Below are 27,834 nucleotides of genomic sequence, written 5' to 3' on the forward strand. Positions count from 1 at the left end.
CATGTGAGGGCTTGGTTTCTTTTTTTGGCATGACTTGTATTTGTCAGTGGCATAATTTTGGGGCTGCGCCGGTGGTATATCCGCCCCTGGGCTGACGTAACTGTATGTCAGATGATTGCAGTGAATCACATGCAGTCTTTACATATAGATGATTTGTTGCAGTATTTAAAGAAGAACTCCCATCAAAATTGTTATCTTCTTAATATGTAATCATCATATTATATAGCATTGCATACTTACAATTGCTCGTTTTGCCTTTCTACCCAGTTAATTCCTCTGTTTTCCATTAACCCCTTAGTGACAGAGCCAATTTGGTACTTAATGACCGAGCCAATTTTTGCAATTCTGACCACTGTCACTTTATGAGGTTATAACTCTGGAACGCTTCAACGGATCCCGCTGATTCTGAGAACGTTTTTTCGTGACATATTGTCACGAAAACACGTTCTCAGAATCAGCGGGATCCGTCTTCATGTTAGTGGTAACATTTCTTCGATATTAATTGCGATTATTTATGAAAAAAATGGAAATATGGCGAAAATTTTTAACATTTTGCAATTTTCAAACTTTGTATTTTTATGCCCTTAAATCAGAGAGATATGTCATGAAAAATAGTTAATTAATAACATTTCCCACATGTCTACTTTACATCAGCACAATTTTGGAAACAAAATTTTTTTTTGTTAGGGAGTTATAAGGGTTAAAAGTTGACCAGCAATTTCTCATTTTTACACCACCATTTTTTTTTAGGGACCACATCACATTTGAAGTCATTTTGAGGGGTCTATATGATAGAAAATAATGAAGTGTGACACCATTCTAAAAACTACACCCCTCAAGGTTCTCAAAACCACATTCAAGAAGTTTATTAACCCTTTACGTGCTTCACAGGAACTGAAACAATGTGGAAGAAAAAATGAACATTTAACTTTTTTTTGCAAACATCTTAATTCAGAACCATTTTTTTTATTTTCACAAGTGTAAAAACAGAAATGTAACCATAAATTTTGTTATGCAATTTCTCCTGAATACGCCAATACCCCATATGTGGGGGTAAACCACTTTTTGGGCGCACCGCAGAACTTAGAAGTGAAGGAGCGCCGTTTGACTTTTTCAATGCAGAATTAGCTGGAATTGAGATTGGACGCCATGTCACGTTTAGAGAGCCCCTGATGTGCCTAAACAGTGGAAACTCCCCACAAGTGACACCATTTTGGAAACTAGACCCCTTAAGGAACATATCTAGATGTGTGGTGAGCACTTTGAACCCCCAAGTGCTTCACAGAAGTTTATAACGTAGAGCAGTGAAAATAAAAAAATCGCTTTTGTTTACACAAAAACGATCTTTTCGCCCACAAATTCTTATTTTCACAAGGGTAACAGGAGAAATTAGACCACAAAAGTTGTTGTGCGATTTCTCCTGAATACGTCGATACCCCATATGTGAGGGTAAACCACTGTTTGGGCGCACCACAGAGCTTGGAAGTGAAGGAGCGCCGTTTTACTTTTTCAATGTAGAATTGGCTGGAATTGAGATTGGACGCCATGTCGCGTTTGGAGAGCCCCTGATGTGCCTAAACAGTAGAAACCCCCCACAAGTGACCCCATTTTGGAAACTAGACCCCTTAAGGAACTTATCTAGATGTGTGGTGAGCACTTTGAACCCCCATGTGCTTCACAGAAGATTATAATGTAGAGCCGTGAAAAAAAAAAATCGCATTTTTTCTACAAAAATGATCTTTTTGCCCACAAATTTTTATTTTCACAAGGGTAACAGGAGAAATTAGACCACAAAAGTTGTTGTGGGATTTCTCCTGAATACGTCGATACCCCATATGTGAGGGTAAACCACTGTTTGGGCGCACCGCAGAGCTTGGAAGAGAAAGAGTGCCGTTTTACTTTTTCAATGTAGAATTGGCTGGAATTGAGATCGGACGCCATGTCGCGTTTGGAGAGCCCCTGATGTGCCTAAACAGTAGAAATCCCCCACAAGTGACCCTATTTTGGAAACTAGACCCCCCATGGAACTTATCTAGCTGTGTGGTGAGAACTTTGAATGCCCAAGTGCTTCACAGAAGTTTAGAATGCAGAGTCGTGAAAATAAAAAATATTTTTTTTCCACAAAAAAGATATTGTAGCCCCCAAGTTTTTATTTTCACAAGGGTAACAGGAGAAATTGGACCCCAAAAGTTGTTGTCCAATTTATCCCGAGTATGCTGATGCCCCATATGTGGGGGTAAACCACTGTTTGGGCGCACGGCAGAGCTCGGAAGGAGCGCCGTTTTGGAATGCAGACTTTGATAGAATGGTCTGCGGGCATTATGTTGCGTTTGCAGAGCCCCTGATGTACCTAACCAGTAGAAACCCTCCACAAGTGACCCCATTTTGGAAACTAGACCCCCCAAGGAACTTATCTAGATGTGTGGTGAGAACTTTGAATGCCCAAGTGCTTCACAGAAGTTTAGAATGCAGAGTCGTGAAAATAAAAAATATTTTTTTTTCCACAAAAAAGATATTGTAGCCCCCAAGTATTTATTTTCACAAGGGTAACAGGAGAAATTGGACTGCAATAGTTGTTGTCCAATTTATCCCGAGTATGCTGATGCACCATACATGGGGGTAAACCACTGTTTGGGCGCACGGCAGAGCTCGGAAGGGAATGAGCGCCATTTTGGAATGCAGACTTAGATAGAATGGTCTGTGGGTGTTATGTTGCGTTTGCAGAGTCCCTGATGTACCTAAACAGTAGTAACCCCCCACAAGTGACCCCGTTTTGGAAACTAGACCCCCCAAGGAACTTATATAGATGTGTGGTGAGAACTTTGAATGCCCAAGTGCTTCACAGAAGTTTATAATGCAGAGTCATAAAAAAAATATATATATATTTTTCCACAAAAAGGATTTTGTAGCCCCCAAGTTTTTATTTTCACAAGGGTAACAAGAGAAATTGGATCCCAGAAGTTGTTGTCCAATTTATCCCGAGTATGCTGATGCCCCATATGTGGGGGTAACCCACTGTTTGGGCGCACGGCAGAGCTCAGAAGGGAGGGAGCACCATTTGACTTTTTGAGCGCAAAATTGGCTATCGTGTTTGGAGACCCCCTGATGTACCTAAACAGTGGAAACCCCCCAATTCTAGCTCCAACCCTAACCCCAACACACCTCTAACCCTAATCCCAACCTGATCCATAATCCTAATCACTAACCCTAACCATAATCACAACCCTTACCCCAAAACAACCCTAATGTCAACCCTAACCATAACCCTAATCAAAACCCTAAATCCAACACACCCCTAATCCTAATCTCAACCCTAACCTCAAACCTAACCCTAATCCCAATACACCCCTAATCACAACCCTAACCTTAACCCTAATCGCAAACCTAACCCTAATCCCAAGCGTAACCCTAATGCCAACCCTAACCCTAATACCAACCCTAATCCAAACCCTAACCCTAATCCCAACTCTAACTCTAACTTTAGCCCCAACCCTAGCCCTAACTTTAGCCCCAACCCCAAGCCTAGCCCTAAGGCTACTTTCACACTTGCGTTGTTTGGCATTCCGTCGCAATCCGTCATTTTGGACAAGAAACGGATCCTGCAAATGTGCCCGCAGGATGCGTTTTTTGCCCATAGACTTGTATTGCCGACGGATCGTGACGGATGGCCACACGTCGCGTCCGTCGTGCACTGGATCAGTGTTTTGGCGGACCGTCAGCACAAAAAAAGTTCAATGTAACGTTTTTTTGTACGTCGCATCCGCCATTTCTAACCGCGCATGCGTGGCCGTAACTCCGCCCCGTCCTCCCCAGGACATAGATTGGGCAGCGGATGCGTTGAAAAACTACATCCGCTGCCCACGTTGTGCACAATTTTCACAACGTGCGTCGGTATCTCGGGCCGATGCATTGCGACGGCCCCGTACCGACGTAAGTGTGAAAGAAGCCTAACCCTAAATTTAGCGCCAACCCTAACTCTAAATTTAGCCCCAACCCTAACCCTAAATTTAGCCCCAACCCTAACCCTAAATTTAGCCCTAACCCTAGCCCTAACCCTAGCCCTAACCCTACCCCTAACCCTACCCCTAACCCTACTCCAGCCCCTAACCCTACCCCTACCCCTAATTTTAGCCCCAACTGCTCTTCTCCTGCCGGCCGGCAGATGGAGACAGATGGCGGGCGCACTGCGCATGCGCCCGCCATTTTCTTTTCCCCAGTAGACACCGGCGGCCAGGAGGAGCAGCAGGAGGACCCAGAGACACCGGTAAGTATGATAGGGTCCCCGAATCCCCCTATTTCTCTGTCCTCTGATGTGCGATCACATCAGAGGACAGAGAATTACACTTTACTTTCTTTTTTTTTTTTTGCGGTCGCCGGTAAACAGTTAATTACCGGCGATCGCAAAACAGGGGTCGGTAAAACCGACCCCGATCATGCTCTTTGGGGTCTCGGCTACCCCCGGCAGCCGAGACCCCAAAGATTCTCACGGGGCCGGCCGGCGGGCGCACTGCGCATGCGCCCGCCATTTTGAAGATGGCGGCGCCCACCGGGAGCCACGAGGAGCACCGGGGGAGACAGGTAAGTATTGGGGGGCTACCTGGGACCCCTTTTCTCTGTCCTCCGATGTGCGATCACATCGGAGGACAGAGAAATTAAAAAGAGATCGCGTTTTTTTTTTGCGATCGCCGGTAAACGGTTAATTACCGGCGATCGCAAATGTGGGGTGGGTTAAAAACCCCCCAAATCATGTTCTCTGGGGTCTCGGCTACCCCCGGCAGCCGAGACCCCGGAGAAAATCCGACTCTGGGGGGCGCTATTTACTTTTTCCACAGCGCCGTTAATTAACGGCGCTGTGGTTTAAGTACCCTTAGCGGACGCCGTTAAAAGGCGTATCGGCGGTCGCTAAGGGGTTAAGTCTATGACATCATGTGATTAACACCTTGACCCCCAAACCTGTTTTCACCTTCATGTCCAGGCCAAATTTTACAATTCTGACCAATGTCACTTTATGAGGTAATAACTCTTCAACAGGAGACTATTTTCTAGTGACATATTTTACTTCATGATAGTGGTAAAATTTCTTCGATATGACTTGTGTTTATTAGTGAAAAAAAGACAGACATTTGAACAAAATGTTTAAAATGTTTTAATTTGAAACTTTTAATTTTTATGCCTTTAAATTAGAGAGTTGTCACACAAAATAGTTAATAACTTACATTTCCCACATGTCTACTTTACATGAGCACAATTTTTTAAACAAAATTTTATTTTGTTAAAAAGTTATAAGGTGAAAAGTTTACCAGCGATTTCTCATTTTTCCAACAAAGTTTCCAAAACCATTTTTATTAGGGACAACACATTTGAAGTGACTTTGAGGGGTCTATATGACAGAAAATACCCAGAAGTGACACCATTCTAAAAACTGCACTCTTCAAGGTGTTCAAAACCACATTTAAGAAGTTTATTAACCCTTCAGGTGCTTCACAGGAATTATTGGAATGTGGAAGGAAAAAATGAACATTTAACTTTTTTGTCACAAAAATTTTACTTTAGACCCCACTTTTTTATTTTAGCAAGGGTAACATGAAAAAATGGACCCCAACATTTGTTATGCAATTTCTCCTGAGCATGACGATACCCCATATGTGGGGGAAAACTATTATTTTGGCGCACGACAGGGCTTGGAAGGCAAGGAGCACCATTTGACTTTTTGAACACAAAATTTGCTGGAATAATTAGAAGACGCTGTGTCGTGTTTGGAGAGTTCGTGATGTGCCTAAATAGAGGAAACCCCTCAAAAGTGACACCATTTTGGAAACTAAACCCCTCAAGAAACTTCGGTAGATGTGTGATGAGCACCTTGAACCCCCGATGCTTCACAAAAGTTCATAACGTTGAGATGTAAAAATAAAAAAAAATCAAATTTTTCCCACAAAAATGTTTTTTAGCCATCATTTTAGAAACTAGACTCCTCAAAGAACTTATGTAGATATGTTGTTTGAACCTTGAACTGCTGTGAAAATAATAAAAAAATTACTTTGGGAGCACAAAAATGACTGGAATAATTATCCTACGCCACATCTCATTTGGAGAGCCCCTGATGTGCCTAAACAGTGCAACCCCCCCCCACACACACACACATTACCCCTTGACTCCTCAAGGAATGTAGCTAGATGTGTGGTGAGCACCTTGCACCATCAGATGCTTAAGAGAAGTTTATAACTTAGAGCCATGAAAATAAAAAAAATCACATTTTACCCACAAAAAAAGGATCATATTTAGCCCCAAATTTTGTCATGCAATTTCTCCTGAGTACACTAATACCCTATATGTGGTTAAAAACTAATTTTAAGGTACAGTGCAAAGGTCAAAAGCGCCATATTGAAGTTCAGATTTTGCTGGACTGGTTTGACGGTGCCAGAACAGCAGAACCCCCCCCCATAAATGACCACCCCATTTTATGTGATCATATTGACACCACAGGTGGGTCACGGAATTTTATACCATTGTACAGTGAAGCAAAAATAATCACAATTTTACCACCAAAATTTAGTTTTAGACCCAGATTTTACATTTTCACAAGAGGAAAAGGCAATAATGTAACCAAAATTTGGTCCACAATTTCTGCTGACTGTACAGTAGACATACCCCATATCTGGCTGTAAAGTACTACTTGGCCACAAGGCGAGACTTGGGAGGAGCGGAGCGCTATTTGTCTCCTGGAGAGCAGATTTTCCTAGAATAGTTTGCTACAGTGCCCCTAAGCGCTAGAAAAGCAGACTCCCCCTCAAGTAACCCCATTTTGGAAATTATACCCCTTTGGGAATTTATCTACAGTAGTGACGATTTTGACGCCATAGGTATTTTCCAGAAATAAGAAGCAGTGGATGTTGCTGAGAGAAAATTGCAAACTGCCATTTCAGTGCCCCTATGTTGTAGTCCTCAGTACGTTGCAGTGCCCAGTACATTATAGTGTCCAGTATGTTGTAGTGACCAACTCATGCTTCTGAAGTTATGCATCCGTAAATTAGCGGGCTATCATCACTACAGAAATGCAAGATATGTGGACACAAAATGTGGTTTAAACATGCTGGGGCTCAAAAGGGAGGGGGACTTTGGATTTGGGAGCCCAGAATTTGCTGATTCTTTTTAAGAGGGCGGGGAGTCATTTAGCTTTTCCAGAGCCTTTGTACTACCAGTACCGTGGAAGCCCCCTATATTTCAGATAACAGACCTAAATGGAGACTTGCTTTTTTATGCAATGATTTGAAGCTTCTTTTTAGAACATTTTACATAACACTTGGGTTGACATTTCCATATTAATCTCAGAGCGACATGATTCTGATGAAACCCCCAAGGGATCCATTTACTACAATAAGGCAGCAGACATTTACTACAATGATTCAGTCTGGCCTCTGTTCAGCATTGTCCTTCTTTTTAGATGTGCACAAAACTGTGGCGGACCGTGCTTTTATGAACACCTAAAAAGACAGACAGCGCCAGATCATAGGCGACCAGACAGCATCCACAGTGCCTCCATTTGCCTTATTATAGGAAATTTTCTGCCGCAGGTTCCGCCTGAATCACGCATTTCAGAGATTTACACGGAAAGGTCGGTGCAAGCACTCAGTGCAGAGCACAGGATAAATGTGAGCCGACCCTTACTGCGATCTTTGGGAGGCAGAACGAAAAAGTCAACAGCAGCTGAAGAACTGGCTATACTTCTTTTTTCCTTGTGCGGTATAAGTGAATAGACTATTTCATTGTTCAGGTCGGTGCATTACAGCGATACCAGATTTATATCGGGTTTTATGTTTGGCTGCTCTCACACACTAAAAAACTCTTTTTATTGCTTTTTGCATGGCCATAATTTGAGAGCTATAATTTTTCCATAATGCTGTTGACATAGTAATGTGAGAACTTGTTGTTTGCAGGACGAGTTGGCGTTTTTATTGGTACAATTTTCGGGCACATGACATTTTTTGATCACTTTCTATTCCAATTTTTGAGAGTCAAAATGAACAAAAACCAGCAATTCAGGAATTTTATTTTTGTTGTTTTTTTATGCCGTTCCATGATAAAATTGATGAGGCAGCTTTATTTTTCAGGTCAGGATGATTACTGCAATACCACATTTATATTTTTTATGTTTTGTCACTTTTACACACTAAAAACTATTTTATAGAAAAAATAATTATTTTTGCATCACTTTATTCTGAGAGCTTTAACTTTTATTTTTCTGCTGATGAAGATGCATAGTGGCTTCTTTTTTGTGGGACAAGATTACTTTTTCAGAGATACCATTTTTATTTACATTCATCTTTTTATCACGTTTTATTTAACTTTTTGTTCACCTGTATGATAAAGTGTTTTCCTACTTTTTTATTTTTTTATGGCGTTCACTGAAGGTGTCAGTTTTATAGGACAAGTCGTTCAGGCTACAGCAATACCAAATGTGTACTATTATTGTTTATTTATTTTCATAAAATATTTATTTATGGTTTTATATATATATTTTTGTATTATTATTTTGAGAGTTTTTTTTTTATTTTTTTATATTTTTAAAACTTTTTTTCTTTACTTTGTCCCAAGGAGCACTCCTACTTTTTGCAATGTGATCACTTTTATAAAGATTTGTAATGCACAAGCATTGCTATGCTTTATAATCTGCCTGCCCTGCAGACACAAGTTGGTTAGATTATGCACTGTGCATGATCTAACTATCTTGATAGTGCCTGGTGATCTTGATGTTGTCATGACTATATCGGGTCACTATGGCAACGATCGGGCCCCGGAATGACGTCAAGGCGGCGCCGATCGGAGCATTTAGGGGGCTAAAGTGCCAGGAGCGGTGCGGATAGAATCAGCCGATATGCTTCTAAGCTCTATGTAGAGACTTAAGGTGTTGAGGAGAGCCATAGGATCAAATACTTAATTAACCCCAAGACATAAGAGATTGAGAGAAGCGACCCATAACGTGTATTGTTTGATCTTACATAAGTTTTTTTTAGATGAAAGTAAGACACTAAAGATGGCTGCCATTTCCTGTATCAGAGAGCCATGTGGCTGCCTGGCTGGTATCCAAGATGACGCCCACCCTGGTGACCTCATGGATCCACCCACAGTGACGCCCACCTTGATGACCTCATGGACCAACCCACCCTGATGACCTCATGGATCCACCCATGGACTTGCTCATTGCCCAACCCACTAACCAATGGAATGCATCCGATCACTCCCATTTTAGAGCTAACCGAGCCCCCTTACAGGGGATATGTAACCATGTGTTCTGACTGAATAAAGTCTCTTTTTCCCTTGCAGGTGGGCCATAGATTAATCATGAAGAGTTTACATATGACTGTGTGTTGTTATATGTTTATTTCTTTGGTGCGCACCTGATCAATATCCATTAGGCCAGGAGTAGGCAACTTAAGTGAAGTGAACATTTTATTAAATTGTTCAACCTAACAATTTGGCTGCCCAACCTGGGGCCAGCAGAGGAAGAGCCCTGAACCCTGAGGACCGGCGACTGGAACTGCAGAACGCGCTGAATACCCCGAACGTGGAGACTGATCACCTCCTTATCAGAACACGGTAAGTCTGCTGATTTTTATAATCTGTAGTCTTTACCTTGTGTCCTTCGGGGTATCCTGTGCAGATTGCCTGACCGTGTCCGGTTTTCTTGGTATCTGTAAGACGACAGAAGGGTCTCTCCGCTGCTGGTCATTTAATTGCAAGAACCGTCACATGTTTTAGTTGCCTACTGCCTGTTATGTGTTGTGAGGAGGGGAGATGACTGGTAGTTAGAACAGGAAAAGCAAGTTTTTTTTTTTAGAGAAGGAGAAGCAAGTGTTAGAACAGGAAAAACAGGTTTTTAGAAAAGAAAAGCAAAAAAAAAAAAAAAAATTATTTTTGCCTGTGGTACAGTACATGGTTGTCGCCTGTGATAAGATTTTCAGTTCTGTATAAGAGAGACTAGGACCTTGAGTGATTGACTCGGCCTAGGGGGCCCCGGTACAACTTGGAGTGAGATGACTCAGATCGGTGCCTAATAAATTGTGTAGCGGCTCATTACAACTTGGAGTGAGATGACTCAGTTCGAGCCAAATAAATAAATTTATAGTTTTTTTTGCCCCGTGGCATCGAGTGAGTTGACTCTGCACTGGGACTGGTAAGTTAGGGAGCAATTTGACTAAGTAGGGAATAATTGGTTTGTAAAGTACGGAACACGGAAGTCAGACAGGGACCACGTGACAAGAAAGAATAGGAACTGAGTACTGCAGACTCAGTTCTCTTTAGAATCTCAGGGTTGAGTCATCTCCCCCGTCTTATTGTTTGTTTGGTGTTTGTTATCTTGATAGAGATATAGATATCTATAGAAAGATGGAGAAATTAATGCAGTTCTGCCGTATTGGCACTAAGCCAAATTCAGATGGCAAGTTAGACCCGTGTACATTAGTAGCGACTCGTGAAGGGAAGAGTCATGTTAAACAATGTAAAAAGCTTATGAAGTTGTGTGGAATGCCAGAAGGGGGGAGGTTACAGCCCCTGGAGTGGAAGATTGTCTTGAAAGAAAGAAAAGGTATCCTAGAAGATAATGGATTGTTGTCTACTGCTAAGACATGGGAGAGAGTCTCTGAAAGTCTGTATAGAGAAAATTGGGTAGAAGAGGAAAGGAATAAAAAGGGCAGAGTTTTGAATTATGTGTATTACAAAAATATATCCTGTGAGCGGCCACCACCTTATAATGGTGGCCCAGAGCCATGTGCTAACCCTGGCAGCGGCCATTTTGTGAATGGTAAATTTGTTAATGCTGGTAGTAGCCATTTTGTGGATGGTAAATTTGTTAATGCTGGTAGTAGCCATTTTGTGGATGGTAAATTTGTTAATGCTGGTAGCATCCATTTTGTGGATGGTAAATTTGTTAATGCTGGTAGTAGCCATTTTGTGAATGGTAAATTTGTTAATGTTGGTAGCATCCATTTTGTGGATTGTAAATTTGTTAATGCTGGTAGTAGCCATTTTGTGAATGGTAAATTTGTTAATGTTGGTAGCATCCATTTTGTGGATTGTAAATTTGTTAATGCTGGTACTAGCCATTTTGTGAATGGTAAATTTGTTAATGCTGGTAGCAGCCATTTTATGGATGGCAAATGTGTTCATGCTGGCGGCGGCCATTCTGTGGATGGCAAATGTGTTAGTGCTGACGGCGGCCATTTTGTGAATGGCAAATTTGTTAGTGCTGACGGCGGCCATTTTGTGAATGACAAATTTGTTAGTGCTGACGGCGGCCATTTTGTGAATGGCAAATGTTAAGTGCTGATGGCGGCCATTTTGTGAATGACAAAGGTACTAGTTCTAGTAGCAGTCATTCTGTGGTTGGCAAAAGTGATGCTACTGGTGGTGAACATCTTAGTCTAAGGCTACACACCACATCACCAAACCCTTGTTACCCAGTAATGACCACTAATGGCCAATACTATATTCCTTCGGGAAGTGAACAGGCTTTGCCCATGTTTCCTGTCTCAGTGGTTTCCAATGGGGCACTGACCCTTTCCCCTATCACTCCTGTCGTGAATCCAGTTATCCTCCCACCTGGATCGTCCCCGGCACCGACCCTTTCTACTGTCACTTCCACTACCAATTTAGCCGCACACCCACACGAGATGCTCCAAGCAACGGCCTCTCCTCCCAATGCTTCCACTACAACAGCACTCTCACGCAGTGTACCTAACCCTATACCCGGTACCTCACAGGCTCTCTCGCAGCCAAGCGTACACCTGTATGGGACGGTGGCAACTGTATCAAGGGGGGGCTCAATCTGGGAGGGGGGTACCAATAGCACAGGAAGCACAAAGGGGAGGGAATGTTGGCAACCTGTTTTTGAAAAAGAACTTCCTGAGGGACCCTTGTTGGTGGTGGGAAAGGGTGACATAACAACAATGGAAACAGACGCTATTGTTAAAGCTGCCAATTCTCGGTTAGAGCATAATGGAGGTGTAGCTAGAGCTATAGTGTAAGCAGGAGGGGCGACTATTCAAGCTGACAGTCAAATCATTGTTGAGTCACGTGGTCAGATAGCTGTTGGGGACATAGTGGTGACTAAAGCTGGCAATCTTCCATGTAGAATGATCATACATGCTGTGACCCCTACTTTTGACCCTATTCATCCAGACGTTAGTGCTCAACAACTTCATGCAGCAATAACTCGCATTTTAGAGTATGTGAATATTAGTGAGCAAATTGAGACCTTGACAATTCCGGTGCCATCTCTACTCCCGCCTCAGGTGTCACCACCAACAGTGCCAATGCTCATGTCTGAGGAGCCCACCCTCTACGTCAAGTTTACACCCCAGCAGGCTGCTACTCTGTTGTACCAAGCTCCAGATCCAGAAAAACAGCCGATGCCCTTCTACAGAAGCATGCTTCAAATCCAAAGTACTTACCCAGCTACGTGGCAAGATCTAATTTCCCTGACTCACTTGCCAGTGACAAGACATAGGACTCTGGTGTTGAGTTCTGCCAAGAACCCAAGACATGGGCCTTGGATGAGCTGGCTTAACTATCACTTATTGTCGCCAAAGGATTCCAGATGCCTCAAAGCTGATGCAGCCATTGTACGAAGACCTCAAGACATCAGCGTTTCCACTATGTACCAAATCCGTGGAAGCTTTCTACGCTCTTAAACAGGCCATATAGTCTGCACCAGCTTTTGGAATCCCAAATTCTGATATCATCTGAGGACATCCAGTTCTCTTAATGGCTCCACACGACATAATTGCTATTCCTGCAACTCTAAACATCTGTTGGTGCAGCGTCATATGAGACTACAATATTCGCTGTTGGTTCCGGATAATGTCACTCTTGTCCGCTGCAGCATCTTCAAACTGTCCATGCTGCTTCCTCTTTCCAGGGGGGATGTGGATGATGATGCTGATGCTCTCGGAGAAGATGCCTCTACACACTCAAAGGAGGATCATGACTGTCTTGAACAAATGCAGAAAGAAGTAGCCTCCAAGAAAAACGTGTCTGAAGACCCATTCCCACATGCTGACCTGACGTTCCTCACTGATGGTTCCAGATTTGCAGATGAAACGGGAAGGTTCCATACGGGATATGCCGTGGTTACACATGACCAGGTTATCTCAGCTGGATCACTACCACCGCACATGTCTGCACAAGAAGCGGAACTTAAAGCTTTGACGTTGGCTTGTCAGGAAGCAACAGAGAAGGTGGTCAACCTCTACACGGATTCAAGATATGCTTTTGGAGTGGCTCATGACTTCGGCAGTATCTGGGCAGCCAGAGGATACCTAACGTCCAGTGGAACTCCTGTAAAACATGCTGCTATCATACAAGAACTTGTGGCCGCTCTTGATCTATGTTCGGAGGTTGCAGTGATCAAGATCAAAGCTCACAGAAGATTGGATTCTCCAGAAGCAAAGAACTTCTTTGCTGACAAAACAGTAAAAACCTATGCTGCTGATCCATTTGGGAAAGAGAAAGCACCGGTGTACGTGTCACAAAACACTGAAGAAGGTACTAAAGGCTCTCTTATGAGGATTATCCATCTACATCAAGACATCGGATGATGAAAAGAAGCCATGGCAAGAAGGAGGAGCTAAAAAAGGATGAAGATGGAGTCTGGAGGGTGAACAAAAAGTTCTGTCTACCCCGTAATCTGTACTCCTCGGAGACAGAATGGGCACACGGTATCGCCCAGAGGCAGGAATCAGATGATTGACCTGATTTGGAAGACTTACATGGCACTTGGGATCTCTACTGTCACCCCAAAAATACTGCAATTCCTGCCTTGTGTGTGCAACATGCAATCCAGCACCGCCCCAGAAAGTTACTCAGAAACATTAGCTAAACCACTCTATCCCTTTCGGAGGATTCAGATTGATCACATTCAAATGCCAAAAGTAGGGAAGTACGAGTATGTACTGGTAGTGACTGACATGTTCTCAGGATGGCCCGAAGCCTATCCAGTAACCAACATGACTGCCAGAGTGACTGTTAAGAGACTGATGACTGAAGTAGTATGCAGATATGGGGTCCCAGAGGTAATTGAGAGTGACCAAGGACCTGCGTTCACTGCAGCACTGACTAAGGAACTATGGACATTGGTGGGAGCGGATTTGGGTTTACACACTCCATATCACCCCCAAAGCAGTGGGAAAGTAGAAAGATTGAACGGCACCTTGAAAAATAAAATACTGAAAGCCAGTCAGGAGGTCAGACTTCCTTGGACAGACATTTTGCCCATTGCCTTATACTCAGTCAGAAACACTCCAAGGGGTCCCACTAAACTTACACCATACGAGATTCTTTTTGGGGGGCCTCCAAGGTTGGGGCAATATTTTCCACAACAGCTAGCCTTAGGAAGTGATACTCTTGTAAATTATGTAATTGTCCTTACTAAAAGAACTGTCAGTAACACATGTACAAGTTTTATCATCCATTCCAGATCCAGATTCCAGTGAAGGTAGGGATGATTTCCAACCTGGTGACTACATGCTGGTAAAGAAGTTCATCAGAAAGACATCCCTGGAGTCGAGATTTGAGGGTTCCTACCAAGTGCTCCTGACTACTCCTACTTCAGTCAGGATTGCTGAGCGTCTCCTGGATCCATATTATTATTATTATTATTTATTGTTATAGCGCCATTTAATCCATCTCTCACATTGTAAACTTGTTAGGCAGTTAGGGACAGAGTAGGATCTGACCTGTTTGTCAAAGTCCAGCTACAAAGGGAGGTTTTCCACAAGGGAAAACTTGTCTCAAACTGGTGAAAACTCCAATACCCCCCTCCCGGACGAGATGGTCAGATCTAGGATGTGTTACATCAGGGTGAGTGACATGTGTATATTATGTAACCATGGAGATGGGAGATTGGAGTGTAATAGATCCAGCAGGTGGAAAAGTCCCGAGGACGCTGGTAGCGCGCTCTGAGATACCTCCTGATATATCCATGATTGGTCACACATTCTCTGGTGTCTATAGCATCCGTATTGTCATGAAGCCTCTGATGTCATAGTGACACTTAACACTGGTAAGTTAGGGAACCACGGTGGGATCAAGATAAAAAAAGGGTTAATAAAGTATTTAGGGGGGACTGTTGAGGAGAGCCATAGGATCAAATACTTAATTAACCCCAAGACATAAGAGATTGAGAGAAGCGACCCATAACGTGTATTGTTTGATCTTACATAAGTTTTTTTAGATGAAAGTAAGACACTAAAGATGGCTGCCATTTCCTGTATCAGAGAGCCATGTGGCTGCCTGGCTGGTATCCAAGATGACGCCCACCCTGGTGACCTCATGGATCCACCCACAGTGACGCCCACCTTGATGACCTCATGGACCAACCCACCCTGATGACCTCATGGATCCACCCATGGACTTGCTCATTGCCTAACCCACTAACCAATGGAATGCATCCGATCACTCCCATTTTAGAGCTAACCGAGCCCCCTTACAGGGGATATGTAACCATGTGTTCTGACTGAATAAAGTCTCTTTTTCCCTTGCAGCTGGGCCATAGATTGATCATGAAGAGTTTACATATGACTGTGTGTTGTTATATGTTTATTTCTTTGGTGCGCACCTGATCAATATCCATTAGGCCAGGAGTAGGCAACTTAAGTGAAGTGAACATTTTATTAAATTGTTCAACCTAACAAAGGTACCATCACACTGGCCAACTTAATAACGATATCGCTAGCGATCCGTGACGTTGCAGCGTTCTGGATAGCAATATCGTTGTGTTTGACACGCAGCAGCGATCTGGATCCTGCTGTGACATCGTTGGTCGGAGCAGAAAGTCCAGAACTTTATTTCGTCACTGGATCTCCCGCAGACATCGCTGAATCGGCGTGTGTGACGCCGATTCAGCGATGTCTTCACTGGTAACCAGGGTAAACATTGGGTTACTAAGCGCAGGGCCGCGCTTAGTAACCCGATGTTTACCCTGGTTACCAGTGTAAATGTAAAAAAAACAAACACTACATAATACATTCCGGTGTCAGTCGCGTCCCCCGGCGTTCTGCTTCCCTGCACTGTCAGCGCCGGCCAGCCGTAAAGCAGATTACAGCGGTGATGTCACCGCTGTGCTTTACGGCCAGCCGGCGCTCACAGTCAGTGCAGGAAAGCAGAACGCCGGGGGACAGACACCGGAATGTAAGTATGTAGTGTTTTTTTTTTTTTTTACGTTTACACTGGTAACCAGGGTAAACATCAGGTTACTAAGCGCGGCCCTGCGCTTAGTAACCAGATGTTTACCCTGGTTACCAGGGGACTTTGCATAGTTGGTCGCTGGAGAGCTGTCTGTGTGACAGCTCTCCAGCGACCACACAGCGACCAGGATCGTTGTCTAGATCGCTGCAGCGTCGCTAAATGTGACGGTATCTTTACTGTTTCCACATAGAGCAGAGAAAAAAGAAGAATTAGCTGGGTAGAAAGGCAAAATGAGCAATTGTAAGTGCAATGTACAGATGAGATGGCCATAAGATTTATACTGAGGTTAATGCAGATTAATGTACTTATCAAGTAAAATGACTTCCTTAAGGAGGGTCTCTAATAATTAAAGGGGTTATTCAGCCTTAGGCCACCAGTCTGCAGTCACTCTATGCGTCTGCAGACTTGTAAATCCTCACATCACGCACACTGCGTACTTTAAGGATTCTCCAGTGCAAAAAGATGATGTTCACTTGTGGTGTTTAGGAGCAAATTTCTCTGATCAAATATATAACAAAGCTTCTTATATTAATATCGTACTATTCATTTAAACAAGGTTTGTTGAAAGTGACCATTTATGTAATTCAATTCATGTAATTCAATCATTATACAAACCATACAAATGGAAGTTTAAAGTGTTTTTCCAAGTATAAAAGATATTTTTACAGAATTTACCATAACTGGAAGGGGGCTGGCTTAGCTAATGAACTGATAAAGACAGTCCCTAATCATGTCAGTGGTCAAGTGCTGACATGTCGAGAGAGGAATGAAGCCCTCTTCATGCTTGTGCTGCAATAAAAAAAGAACAAAACTTCTAGTACCAAGCTGGTGGGGTTACAGTCCAGTGATCCAAGCAGTTTTACTAATAATATGTCAGACAAGCCTTTTAAGACTAGAATGATGAAAAACTAAACGCAATAAGAAAAAAGATGATCATTTTACATATCTCCGGAAAATGAGCCCAGAATCTCCTTAATATGAGGGATTCGGAATCTTCTAATAAAAAAGGTCTGCAGGGTATTGTAGAGTATCATGTCTGTCAACAAAGTAGTTGTAGGTAACATGCGGAGCAATAATTAAGCTACTGACATAAAAAAGAAACTTTCTGAATATATACAGACAGTCACTGACATTTATGACTTTTGTGTTGACCTCAAGAATAAAAATGCATAATACCTGCTTGTGGAAGTTTCCTCAAAGGGATAGAGGATTTCTCCATTGTTACAGATCTCACAGATGAATCCTTTCTGACTGCAAAGGCTGCAGCTGTAGACATGAGACGTAGCAAACTTGATCACTTTTGTTAGAAAAGGAGCCAACTTGCCTTCCATTACCTACATGAGATAAAAGAGAAAGGTAGATTTAGAGAACACTTGTGCTATATAAAGTGTACAGAGATGCATCTACTTGAATGAATAGAATTTTTCTCAGCCTGGACCGAAGGGTATGTATGCGTTATACAACCCCTGGCAAAAATCATGTAATCACCGGCCTTGGAGGATGTTCATTCAGTTGTTTAATTTTGTAGAAAAAAAGCAGATCACAGACATGGCACAAAGCTAAAGTCATTTCAAACGGCAACTTTCTGGCTTTAAGAAACAGTAAAAGAAATCAAGAACAAAAAATGCGGTAGTCAGTAATGGTTATTTTTTGTAACCACGCATAGGGTAAAAATTATGGAGTCACTCAATTATGAGGGAAAAAATTATGGAATCAACCTGTAAATTTTCATTCCCAAGACTAACACGATCACTGATGAAGGAAAGCGTTCTTTCCGAAACGCGTAGGATACTGGTCCTTCTTGCTACACGTACTGTTGACATTCACAGACTATCCCGCGGTCCCACATGATCCATTATGTCACGATAGGTCATGCTCCGTTCATCGCCCTTACACAGGTGACGTGGTTTATCCTTTGGTTGGCTGCTCTATTTAACTCCACTCAGATCGTTACTCCATGCCAGCTGTCAATGTTCCTGCATTGGTTCAGTTCGCTCTTGGATCTTTCTGGTGACCTGTCTTCTCCAGCAGAAGCTAAGTTCCTGATAGTTATTATTTGTTCATGGTTTCCTTGTCCAGCTGGTTATCATGATTTTGTCTTGCTAGCTGGAAGCTCTGGGATGCAGAGTGGCATCTCCGCACCGTTAGTCGGTGCGGAGGTCTTTTTGCACACTCTGCGTGGTCTTTTGTAGTTTTTTGTGCTGACAGCAAAGATACCTTTCCTATCCTCTGTCTGTTTAGTAAGTCTGGCCTCCCTTTGCTGAATCCTGTTTCATTTCTGTGTTTGTGACTTTCATCTTTACTCACAGTCAATATATGTGGGGGGCTGCCTTTTCCTTTGGGGAATTTCTCTGAGGCAAGGTAGGCTTTATTTTCTATCTCTAGGGCTAGCTAGCTCTTAGGCTGTGAAGAGGCGTCTAGGGAGAGTCAGGAACGCTCCACGGCTATTTCTAGTTGTTGTGATAGGATTAGGGCCTGCGGTCAGCAGAGCTCCCACATCCCAGAGCTTGTCCTGTGTGAGTTTAACCATCAGGTCGTGCCGGGTGCTCCTAACCACCAGGTCATAACAGTACAGCTGGCCCAAAGTATTAATGCATCTCAATAGAGGGATAAGAGAAGTTCTGAGACCATTTTTTTTTCTTTGCACTGTGTTTTGTCTTTCTTTTCCCCTAAACCTTTGGGTGGTTCAGGACACAGGTGTAGATATGGACATTCAAGGTCTGTCCTCTTGTGTGGATCATCTCACTGCAAGGGTACAAAACATTCAAGATTTTGTGGTTCAGAATCCTATGTTAGAGCCTAGAATTCCTATTCCTGATTTATTTTCTGGGGATAGATCTAAGTTTCTGAATAATTGTAAACTGTTTCTAGCATTGAAACCCCGCTCCTCTGGTGACCCCGTTCAACAAGTAAAAATCATTATTTCTTTGTTGCGTGGTGACCCTCAAGACTGGGCATTTTCCCTTGCGCCAGGAGATCCTGCATTGCGAGATGTAGATGCGTTTTTTCTGGTGCTTGGATTGCTTTATGATGAACCAAATTCAGTGGATCAGGCAGAGAAAATCTTGCTGGCTTTGTGTCAGGGCCAGGATGAAGTGGAGGTGTACTGTCAGAAGTTTAGAAAGTGGTCTGTGCTTACTCAGTGGAATGAGTGTGCCCTGGCGGCAATTTTCAGAAAGGGTCTTTCTGAAGCCCTTAAGGATGTCATGGTGGGATTTCCCACGCCTGCTGGTCTGAATGAGTCTATGTCCTTGGCCATTCAGATCGATCGGCGCTTGCGTGAGCGCAAAGCTGTGCACCATCTGGCGGTATTCTCTGAGCATAGGCCTGAGCCTATGCAGTGTGATAGGACTTTGACCAGAGCTGAACGGCAAGAACACAGACGTCGGAATGGGCTGTGTTTTTACTGTGGTGATTCCACTCATGCTATCTCCGATTGTCCTAAGCGCACTAAGCGGTTCGCTAGGTCTGCCACCATTGGTACGGTACAGTCTAAATTTCTTTTGTCCGTTACTCTGATTTGCTCTCTGTCGTCCTATTCTGTTATGGCATTTGTGGATTCAGGCGCTGCCCTGAATTTGATGGACTTGGAGTTTGCCAGGCGCTGTGGTTTTTTCTTGGAGCCCTTGCAGTATCCTATTCCATTGAGAGGAATTGATGCTACGCCTTTGGCCAAGAATAAGCCTCAGTACTGGACTCAATTGACCATGTGCATGGCTCCTGCACATCAGGAGGATATTCGCTTTTTGGTGTTGCATAATCTGCATGATGTGGTCGTTTTGGGGTTGCCATGGCTACAGGTCCATAATCCAGTGTTGGATTGGAAATCTATGTCTGTGTCCGGCTGGGGTTGTCAGGTGGTACATGGTGATGTTCCATTGTTGTCAATTTCGCCTTCCACTCCTTCTGAAGTCCCTGAGTTTTTATCAGATTACCGGGATGTATTTGAAGAGCCCAAATCCGGTGCCCTACCTCCTAATAGGGATTGCGATTGTGCTATTAATTTGATTCCTGGTAGTAAGTTTCCTAAGGGCCGTCTGTTTAATTTATCTGTGCCAGAGCACGCCGCTATGCGGAGTTATGTAAAGGAATCCTTGGAGAAGGGTCATATTCGCCCGTCGTCGTCACCATTGGGAACAGGGTTCTTTTTTGTGGCCAAGAAGGATGGCTCTTTGAGACCTTGTATTGATTACCGCCTTCTTAATAAGATCACAGTCAAATTTCAGTATCTTTTGCCGCTGCTGTCTGATTTGTTTGCTCGGATTAAGGGGGCTAGTTGGTTCACCAAGATAGATCTTCGAGGGGCGTATAATCTTATGCGAATTAAACAGGGCGATGAATGGAAAACAGCATTTAATACGCCCGAGGGCCATTTTGAGTACCTGGTTATGCCATTCGGGCTTTCTAATGCTCCATCTGTGTTTCAGTCCTTTATGCATGACATCTTCCGAGAGTACCTGGATAGATTCATGATTGTATATTTGGATGACATTTTGGTCTTTTCGGATGATTGGGAGTCTCATGTGAAGCAGGTCAGAATGGTGTTCCAGGTCCTTCGTGCGAATTCCTTGTTTGTGAAGGGGTCAAAGTGTCTCTTTGGAGTTCAGAAGGTTTCATTTTTGGGTTTCATTTTTTCCCCTTCTACTATCGAGATGGACCCTGTTAAAGTTCAGGCCATTTATGATTGGACTCAGCCGACATCTGTGAAGAGCCTGCAGAAGTTCCTGGGCTTTGCTAATTTTTACCGTCGCTTCATCGCTAATTTTTCTAGTATTGCTAAACCGTTGACTGATTTGACCAAGAAAGGTGCTGATGTGGTCAATTAGTCCTCTGCGGCTGTAGAGGCTTTTCAGGAGTTGAAGCGTCGCTTTTCTTCTGCCCCTGTGTTGTGCCAGCCAGATATTTTGCTCCCGTTTCAGGTCGAGGTTGATGCTTCTGAGATTGGAGCAGGGGCTGTTTTGTCGCAAAGAAGTTCTGATGGCTCGGTGATGAAACCATGTGCCTTCTTTTCTAGAAAATTCTCGCCTGCTGAGCGCAATTATGGTGTTGGCAATCGAGAGTTGTTGGCCATGAAGTGGGCATTCGAGGAGTGGCGACATTGGCTTGAAGGAGCTAAACATCGCGTGGTGGTCTTGACGGATCACAAGAATTTGACTTATCTCGAGTCTGCCAAACGGTTGAATCCTAGACAGGCTCGATGGTCGCTCTTTTTCTCCCGTTTTGATTTTGTGGTTTCATACCTTCCGGGATCTAAGAATGTGAAGGCTGATGCCCTGTCAAGGAGTTTTGTGCCTGACTCTCCGGGCGTTCCGGAGCCGGCGGGTATTCTTAAAGAGGGGGTAATTTTGTCTGCCATCTCCCCTGATTTGCGACGCGTGCTGCAGAAGTTTCAGGCTGATAGACCTGACCGTTGTCCTACGGAGAAACTGTTTGTCCCTGATAGATGGACTAGTAGAGTTATCTCTGAGGTTCATTGTTCGGTGTTGGCTGATAATCCTGGAATTGGTGGCTAGATCCTTTTGGTGGCCTTCTTTGTCACGGGATGTGCGTTCTTTTGTGCAGTTCTGTGGGACTTGTGCTCGGGCTAAGCCCTGCTGTTCTCGTGCCAGTGGGTTGCTTTTGCCCTTGCCGGTCCCGAAGAGGCCCTGGACGCATATTTCCATGGATTTTATTTCTGATCTCCCTGTTTCTCAAAGGATGTCGGTCATTTGGGTGGTTTGTGATCGCTTCTCTAAGATGGTCCATTTGGTACCCTTGTCTAAATTGCCTTCCTCCTCTGATTTGGTGCCATTGTTTTTCCAGCATGTGGTTCGTTTGCATGGCATTCCAGAGAACATCGTCTCGGACAGAGGTTCCCATTTTGTTTCGAGGTTTTGGCGGTCCTTTTGTACTAAGATGGGCATTGATTTGTCTTTTTCTTCGGCTTTCCATCCTCAGACTAATGGCCAAACCGAACGAACTAATCAGACTTTGGAAACATATCTGAGATGCTTTGTTTCTGCTGATCAGGATGATTGGGCGTCCTTTTTGCCTTTGGCTGAGTTCGCCCTTAATAATCGGGCCAGCTCGGCTACTTTAGTTTCTCCTTTTTTCTGTAATTCTGGTTTCCATCCTCGTTTCTTTTCAGGGCAGGTTGAGCCTTCGGACTGTCCTGGTGTGCATACGGTGGTGGACAGGTTGCAGCAGATTTGGACTCATGTGGTGGACAATTTGACATTGTCCCAGGAGAAGGCTCAACGTTTCGCTAACCGCCGGCGCTGTGTTGGTCCTCGACTTCGTGTTGGGGATTTGGTTTGGTTGTCATCTCGTCATGTTCCTATGAAGGTTTCCTCTCCTATGTTTAAGCCTCATTTCATTGGGCCATATAAGATTTCTGAAGTTCTTAATCCTGTGTCATTTCGTTTGGACCTTCCAGCTTCTTTTGCCATCCATAATGTGTTCCATAGGTCGTTGTTGCGGAGATACGTGGCACCTATGGTTCCCTCCGTTGATCCTCCTGCCCCGGTGTTGGTCGAGGGGGAGTTGGAGTATGTGGTGGAGAAGATTTTGGATCCTCGTGTTTCGAGACGGAAACTCCAGTACCTGGTCAAGTGGAAGGGTTATGGTCAGGAAGATAATTCCTGGGTTTTTGCCTCTGATGTTCATGCTGCCGATCTAGTTCGTGCCTTTCATTTGGCTCATCCTGATCGGCCTGGAGGCTCTGGTGAGGGTTCGGTGACCCCTCCTCAAGGGGGGGGGGGGTACTGTTGTGAATTCTGTTGTCGAACTCCCTCCTGTGGTCGTGAATGGTACTTCGGCGAGTTCTGTCCATGGACTCCCTCTGGTGGCTGTGAGTGAAAGCTGCTGCTTCTGAGGTTCCTTACACAGGTGACGTGGTTTATCCTTTGGTTGGCTGCTCTATTTAACTCCACTCAGATCGTTACTCCATGCCAGCTGTCAATGTTCCTGCATTGGTTCAGTTCGCTCTTGGATCTTTCTGGTGACCTGTCTTCTCCAGCAGAAGCTAAGTTCCTGATAGTTATTATTTGTTCATTGTTTCCTTGTCCAGCTGGTTATCATGATTTTGTCTTGCTAGCTGGAAGCTCTGGGATGCAGAGTGGCATCTCCGCACCGTTAGTCGGTGCGGAGGTCTTTTTGCACACTCTGCGTGGTCTTTTGTAGTTTTTTGTGCTGACCGCAAAGATACCTTTCCTATCCTCTGTCTGTTTAGTAAGTCTGGCCTCCCTTTGCTGAATCCTGTTTCATTTCTGTGTTTGTGACTTTCATCTTTACTCACAGTCAATATATGTGGGGGGCTGCCTTTTAATTTGGGGAATTTCTCTGAGGCAAGGTAGGCTTTATTTTCTATCTCTAGGGCTAGCTAGCTCTTAGGCTGTGAAGAGGCGTCTAGGGAGAGTCAGGAATGCTCCACGGCTATTTCTAGTTGTTGTGATAGGATTAGGGCCTGCGGTCAGCAGAGCTCCCACATCCCAGAGCTTGTCCTGTGTGAGTTTAACCATCAGGTCGTGCCGGGTGCTCCTAACCACCAAGTCATAACACACCGCCTGCACCACCAAGGATGAAGCAGCGGCTTGATCGCGACAGGAGCTCCAAGTAAGGTAGTAGCGGCACACACCCAGAAGATTTCCGACCAGGCTAATCTGTCTGAAGCACGCCGCATCACCTTATCAACAGAAGCTTTGCCACCGGCCGGGGCTGCTTCTAGTAGTTCTTTCTTCTTCAGCAAACACATGCATGCTTTCCAATCGACCACACAGGATTTTAATACAAGACCCTGAGAGGCCTTCACCTAATAAGGATTGTGAATTATCAAACTAAGGCTGGTTTCACACTTGCGTTTTGATCTGCAGTGTTTTAAACGCGTCTGCAAATGCATGAAAAAATGCATGTAAACGCGTGCAAACGCAGCGTTTTTTAGCCGCATGCGTTAACGCATGCGGCTAAAAAACGCAGCGTTTGCACGCGTTTACATGCGTTTTTTCATGCGTTTGCATTTTTTTGTGCACATGTCCAAAAATTTCACAAGAGCCAAAAAAAGATAACCAGACACCACCAATGGTAATAGAGAGGGCGTATATGATGGGCTCTCTATATGTAGACCCTAGGGCTACTGAAATTTTAACAGCTTGCTACTGTTTCCTGTGTCATGATAGATCTTCGCATGGAGAGCTTTTATTTCAACCTGGATTTCAGCTTCAAGATTTTTCTGGCCTGTGCTTTTGCTTGGGAGCAAGACCGAAACCGCGAAAGATGGAGAAGGAGACAACGTAGGCATTTTTGGAGGCACCCCATAATAGAAGTGTGTAAGAGCCGTGGAGCGTATCACACGCTCTATGCCGAGCTGAATGCCAACCCGGAGAAATTTCATGAGTACACGAGAATGTCGCAAGAATCTTTCCGGGATTTGCTGTCTTGTGTCCAAGGAGCCATACGGCAACAGGACACCAAGCTCCGTAGAGCGATTCCACCCGAGGAACGTCTGCTGGTGACATTAAGGTACGTTCTAAATCTAAATCAATGACAGTCCAAATTTTGTTTATTCTGACATGTATTTTTTGTGTATTTTCCTTTTTTTTTTTATAACCACACCATAAAAAGAGTAGATTGTAATGTTGTTTTTTGTTTGTGTTTTTCTTCTAGATTTCTTGCCACAGGGGAGAGTTTATCTTCCCTCCACTTCCAATACCGGATTGGAATATCCACCCTGTCCAGAATAGTTGTGGACACCTGTCGGGCATTATGGAATGTACTCCGTGATGAGTTTATACCAGTACCCACCGCGGACATGTGGCGTGAAATTGCAGAGAAATTCTTGAATGTGTGTGATTTCCCCAACTGTTTAGGAGCGATGGATGGAAAGCACATCCGCATTATCAAACCTGCCAGAACCGGATCAGAGTTTTTCAACTACAAAAAATATTTTTCTGTAGTGCTCATGACAATAGCTGATGCGGACTGTCGCTTCATCGCCGTGGACATTGGAGCTTTTGGCCGTGGCAATGATTCCCAGAGTTTCAAGAGCTCGGATATGGGCCGGCGTGTGTATGGCAACAATTTTAATTTTCCCCCTCCACAACCTCTCCCCAACACTCAGGGACTTGGACCACACTAGAAGGATCTTCAACTACAGACTGACCAGGGCCCGAAGAACAGTAGAGTGTACCTTTGGCATTCTGGTTGCTAAATGGCGCATTCTTGCAACAGCCATAAATCTAAAAGTGGAAACAGTTGACGAGGTGGTCAAAGCCTGTGTGGTTCTCCACTATTACATAATTAATAAGGAGCGACCCCACATTGAACTGAATGAACCAGTTGCACACCCACTGCCTGATTTCCAGCATCACCCGCTGCGGTCAACAGCAGCCGTTGGTCTCATGCGGGACCAATTTGCGGCCTATTTTGATTCAGATATTGGACGGGTGTCATGGCAGGACAATGTTGTGTAAATGTCCAGTTGTATCTTTATCTGTACCAGTAAGTTTCTACAATGAAAATAATATTTCAAATTAATAAACTTTAGTGTTGGTTGTGTTGACCGTGTATCCTATCTTTTTCATCTCCAAACCAAGGTTGCCCAAAAACGGGCAGTAGATATGTATTTAAAGGGAACCTGTCACCCCGTTTTTTCAAGATGAGCTAAAAATACCGTTAAATAGGGGCAGAGCTGTGCTTTACATTAGTGTATTTTTGGAGCCGTTATTCGCCACCTATGCTGCCGAAATACCTTTGTAAAGTCGCCGTTTTGGGCTGTCACTCACGCTGGTCAGGTCATATCGGCGTGGTGACAGCGCTGTTTCTCCCCCAGATCTCCGTTGGTGGCGTAGTGGTGTGCGCATGTCCAACTGGCGAATCCACTGCGCAGCTTGAAGGAAAATAGCGCGATCTGCGCTATTCAGCCGTTTATGGGTGGGCGCGGCCATCTTTGTGAGGCCGCGCGTGCGCAGATGGTTCTTCTCGGCTTCTTGGGGCTACAGGAAAAAGGCCGCGGGATGCCGTGCGTGCGCAGATGGCGATCGCGGCGGCCATTTTCCTGCAGCCGAGATGCGAACTCGGTTTCAGGAAAATGGCCGCCGAGATCTCCATGTGCGCACGTGCGGCATCCCGCGGCCATTTTCCTGAAGCCCCGGGAAGCCGAGAAGAACCATCTGCGCACGCGCGGCCTCACAAAGATATGTTGTGGCCCAAAGAATACGTGTGTGGCGAAGTTTCTTGGCGCACGGTGTGTGTTGCCGGCGGCGATAGACACAATAAACCAAATATAATTGTGTCAAATTAAACTTTTTTTATTTAGTTAACAAAGTCTCAAACTTATTTTTTGGTACCGCGACGGGATGTACCGCGACGGCTTGGGGTTGAGTGATGGGGGGAAACAGGGGGTGTTAAGAACTGAGGCATGGCTAACCGTGGACGACGCAGTGGTGGCAGGAGAAGGGGCAATGAAACTAGAAGGGTCTGAAAGTTCGGGGATGGGGCTTGACACATGAGAGGCTTGAGATGCACTGGAAGGGTGAGACAAAACTGACAATACAGACACATCAGTAGGTGATGGGGGAGGAATACTAAGAGTTTTTTTTTTTCTGTGTTTTTGTTTGGGTTTGCCTGGTAGGGGGACGTCTTGGTGGGCTCATATGCTGTAGCGTGGTGGCGGGAGACACGTCAGGGTCCGGCTGCACTGTCTCACATTCCATTGCGCTTGTCGAGCTCTCAGCCACGCCAGAGTCCTGCTGCATCGTGGTGGGGGGAACATACAGCCCTGCCAGGGTCCTGCTGAATCGAGGTGGGGCCGGTCCGAAAAGCCATGCCTGGGTCCTGCTGCATCGGGGTGGGGCCGGTCCGATAAGCCATGCCTGAGTCCTGCTGCATCGGGGTGGGTCCTGGCCGGAAAGCCATGCCTGGGTCATGCTGCTTCGGGGGGTGGGGGGGAAAGCCAATCTGAAAAGCCACGCCAGGGTCCTGCTGCATCGTGGTGTCAGTGGAGGAGGTCCAAGCCGGAGCAGCGGTTGTCACGGTGGTGGCGGTGGGATGTCCAACTGCACTCGTCATGGTGTTGGCGCTGTAGTGGAGTCCACCTGTGGAAGGAATTGAGGTGGCCGTGCAGTGGTATGCAGCAGAGGTCGGCATGGAGGTTAATCGTGACAGTGACGACACTGTTGGATATGCCGCCACTGTCTGCTGTAAATTCCGACTCTGCTGCATAGCCTGTACAAAAGCAGCATTGCAGGCCTGCATCACACGGAGCTGGAGATCAGGGCTAAGGTGTTCCGACATGCCCTGCTCAATTTGGTTAAAAAAATGATGAGCTGGCCTCTGGAGGTCGGCTTTCACTTGATCAAGGCTTTCGGTGACCTCCTGGATACGGCAATTCAAAAGGTTATGAGAAACATCCATTCGGTCACCTAAAGCCTTGATTGCTTTGTGTAAAACCGAGCTCAAGTGCAAAAACTCGGGCATGAGTGACCTGTCCAAAGCCCTCTGACGCAGCCGGGATGAGCCAGAAAAAAGGGTGCAGTGGAAGAGGACTGCGAAAAGGGAAGACCTGATGGGCCAGCTCCCTGGTCTCCAGTTAGTGTGGAAGGCCCACCTGCTGCTGCGCTG

General features: G+C 44.7%; 1 protein-coding gene across 16 annotated transcripts in view; it reads right to left on the reverse strand.

Annotated features, from left to right (window-relative positions):
* PLEKHM3 (pleckstrin homology domain containing M3) overlaps nucleotides 1-27,834 on the reverse strand; it is a 553,542-nt gene that overhangs the window by 60,988 nt on the left and 464,720 nt on the right. For all 16 annotated transcript variants that reach the window (XM_069733722.1, XM_069733726.1, XM_069733725.1 and 13 more), the window contains one exon: nucleotides 17,416-17,573. In XM_069733722.1, the coding sequence (XP_069589823.1) occupies nucleotides 17,416-17,573 (158 nt within the window). The remainder of the gene's footprint in view (nucleotides 1-17,415; nucleotides 17,574-27,834) is intronic.

The sequence above is a fragment of the Ranitomeya imitator genome, chromosome 7 (genome assembly GCF_032444005.1).
Source record: "Ranitomeya imitator isolate aRanImi1 chromosome 7, aRanImi1.pri, whole genome shotgun sequence".
NCBI classification, from domain to species: domain Eukaryota; kingdom Metazoa; phylum Chordata; class Amphibia; order Anura; family Dendrobatidae; genus Ranitomeya; species Ranitomeya imitator.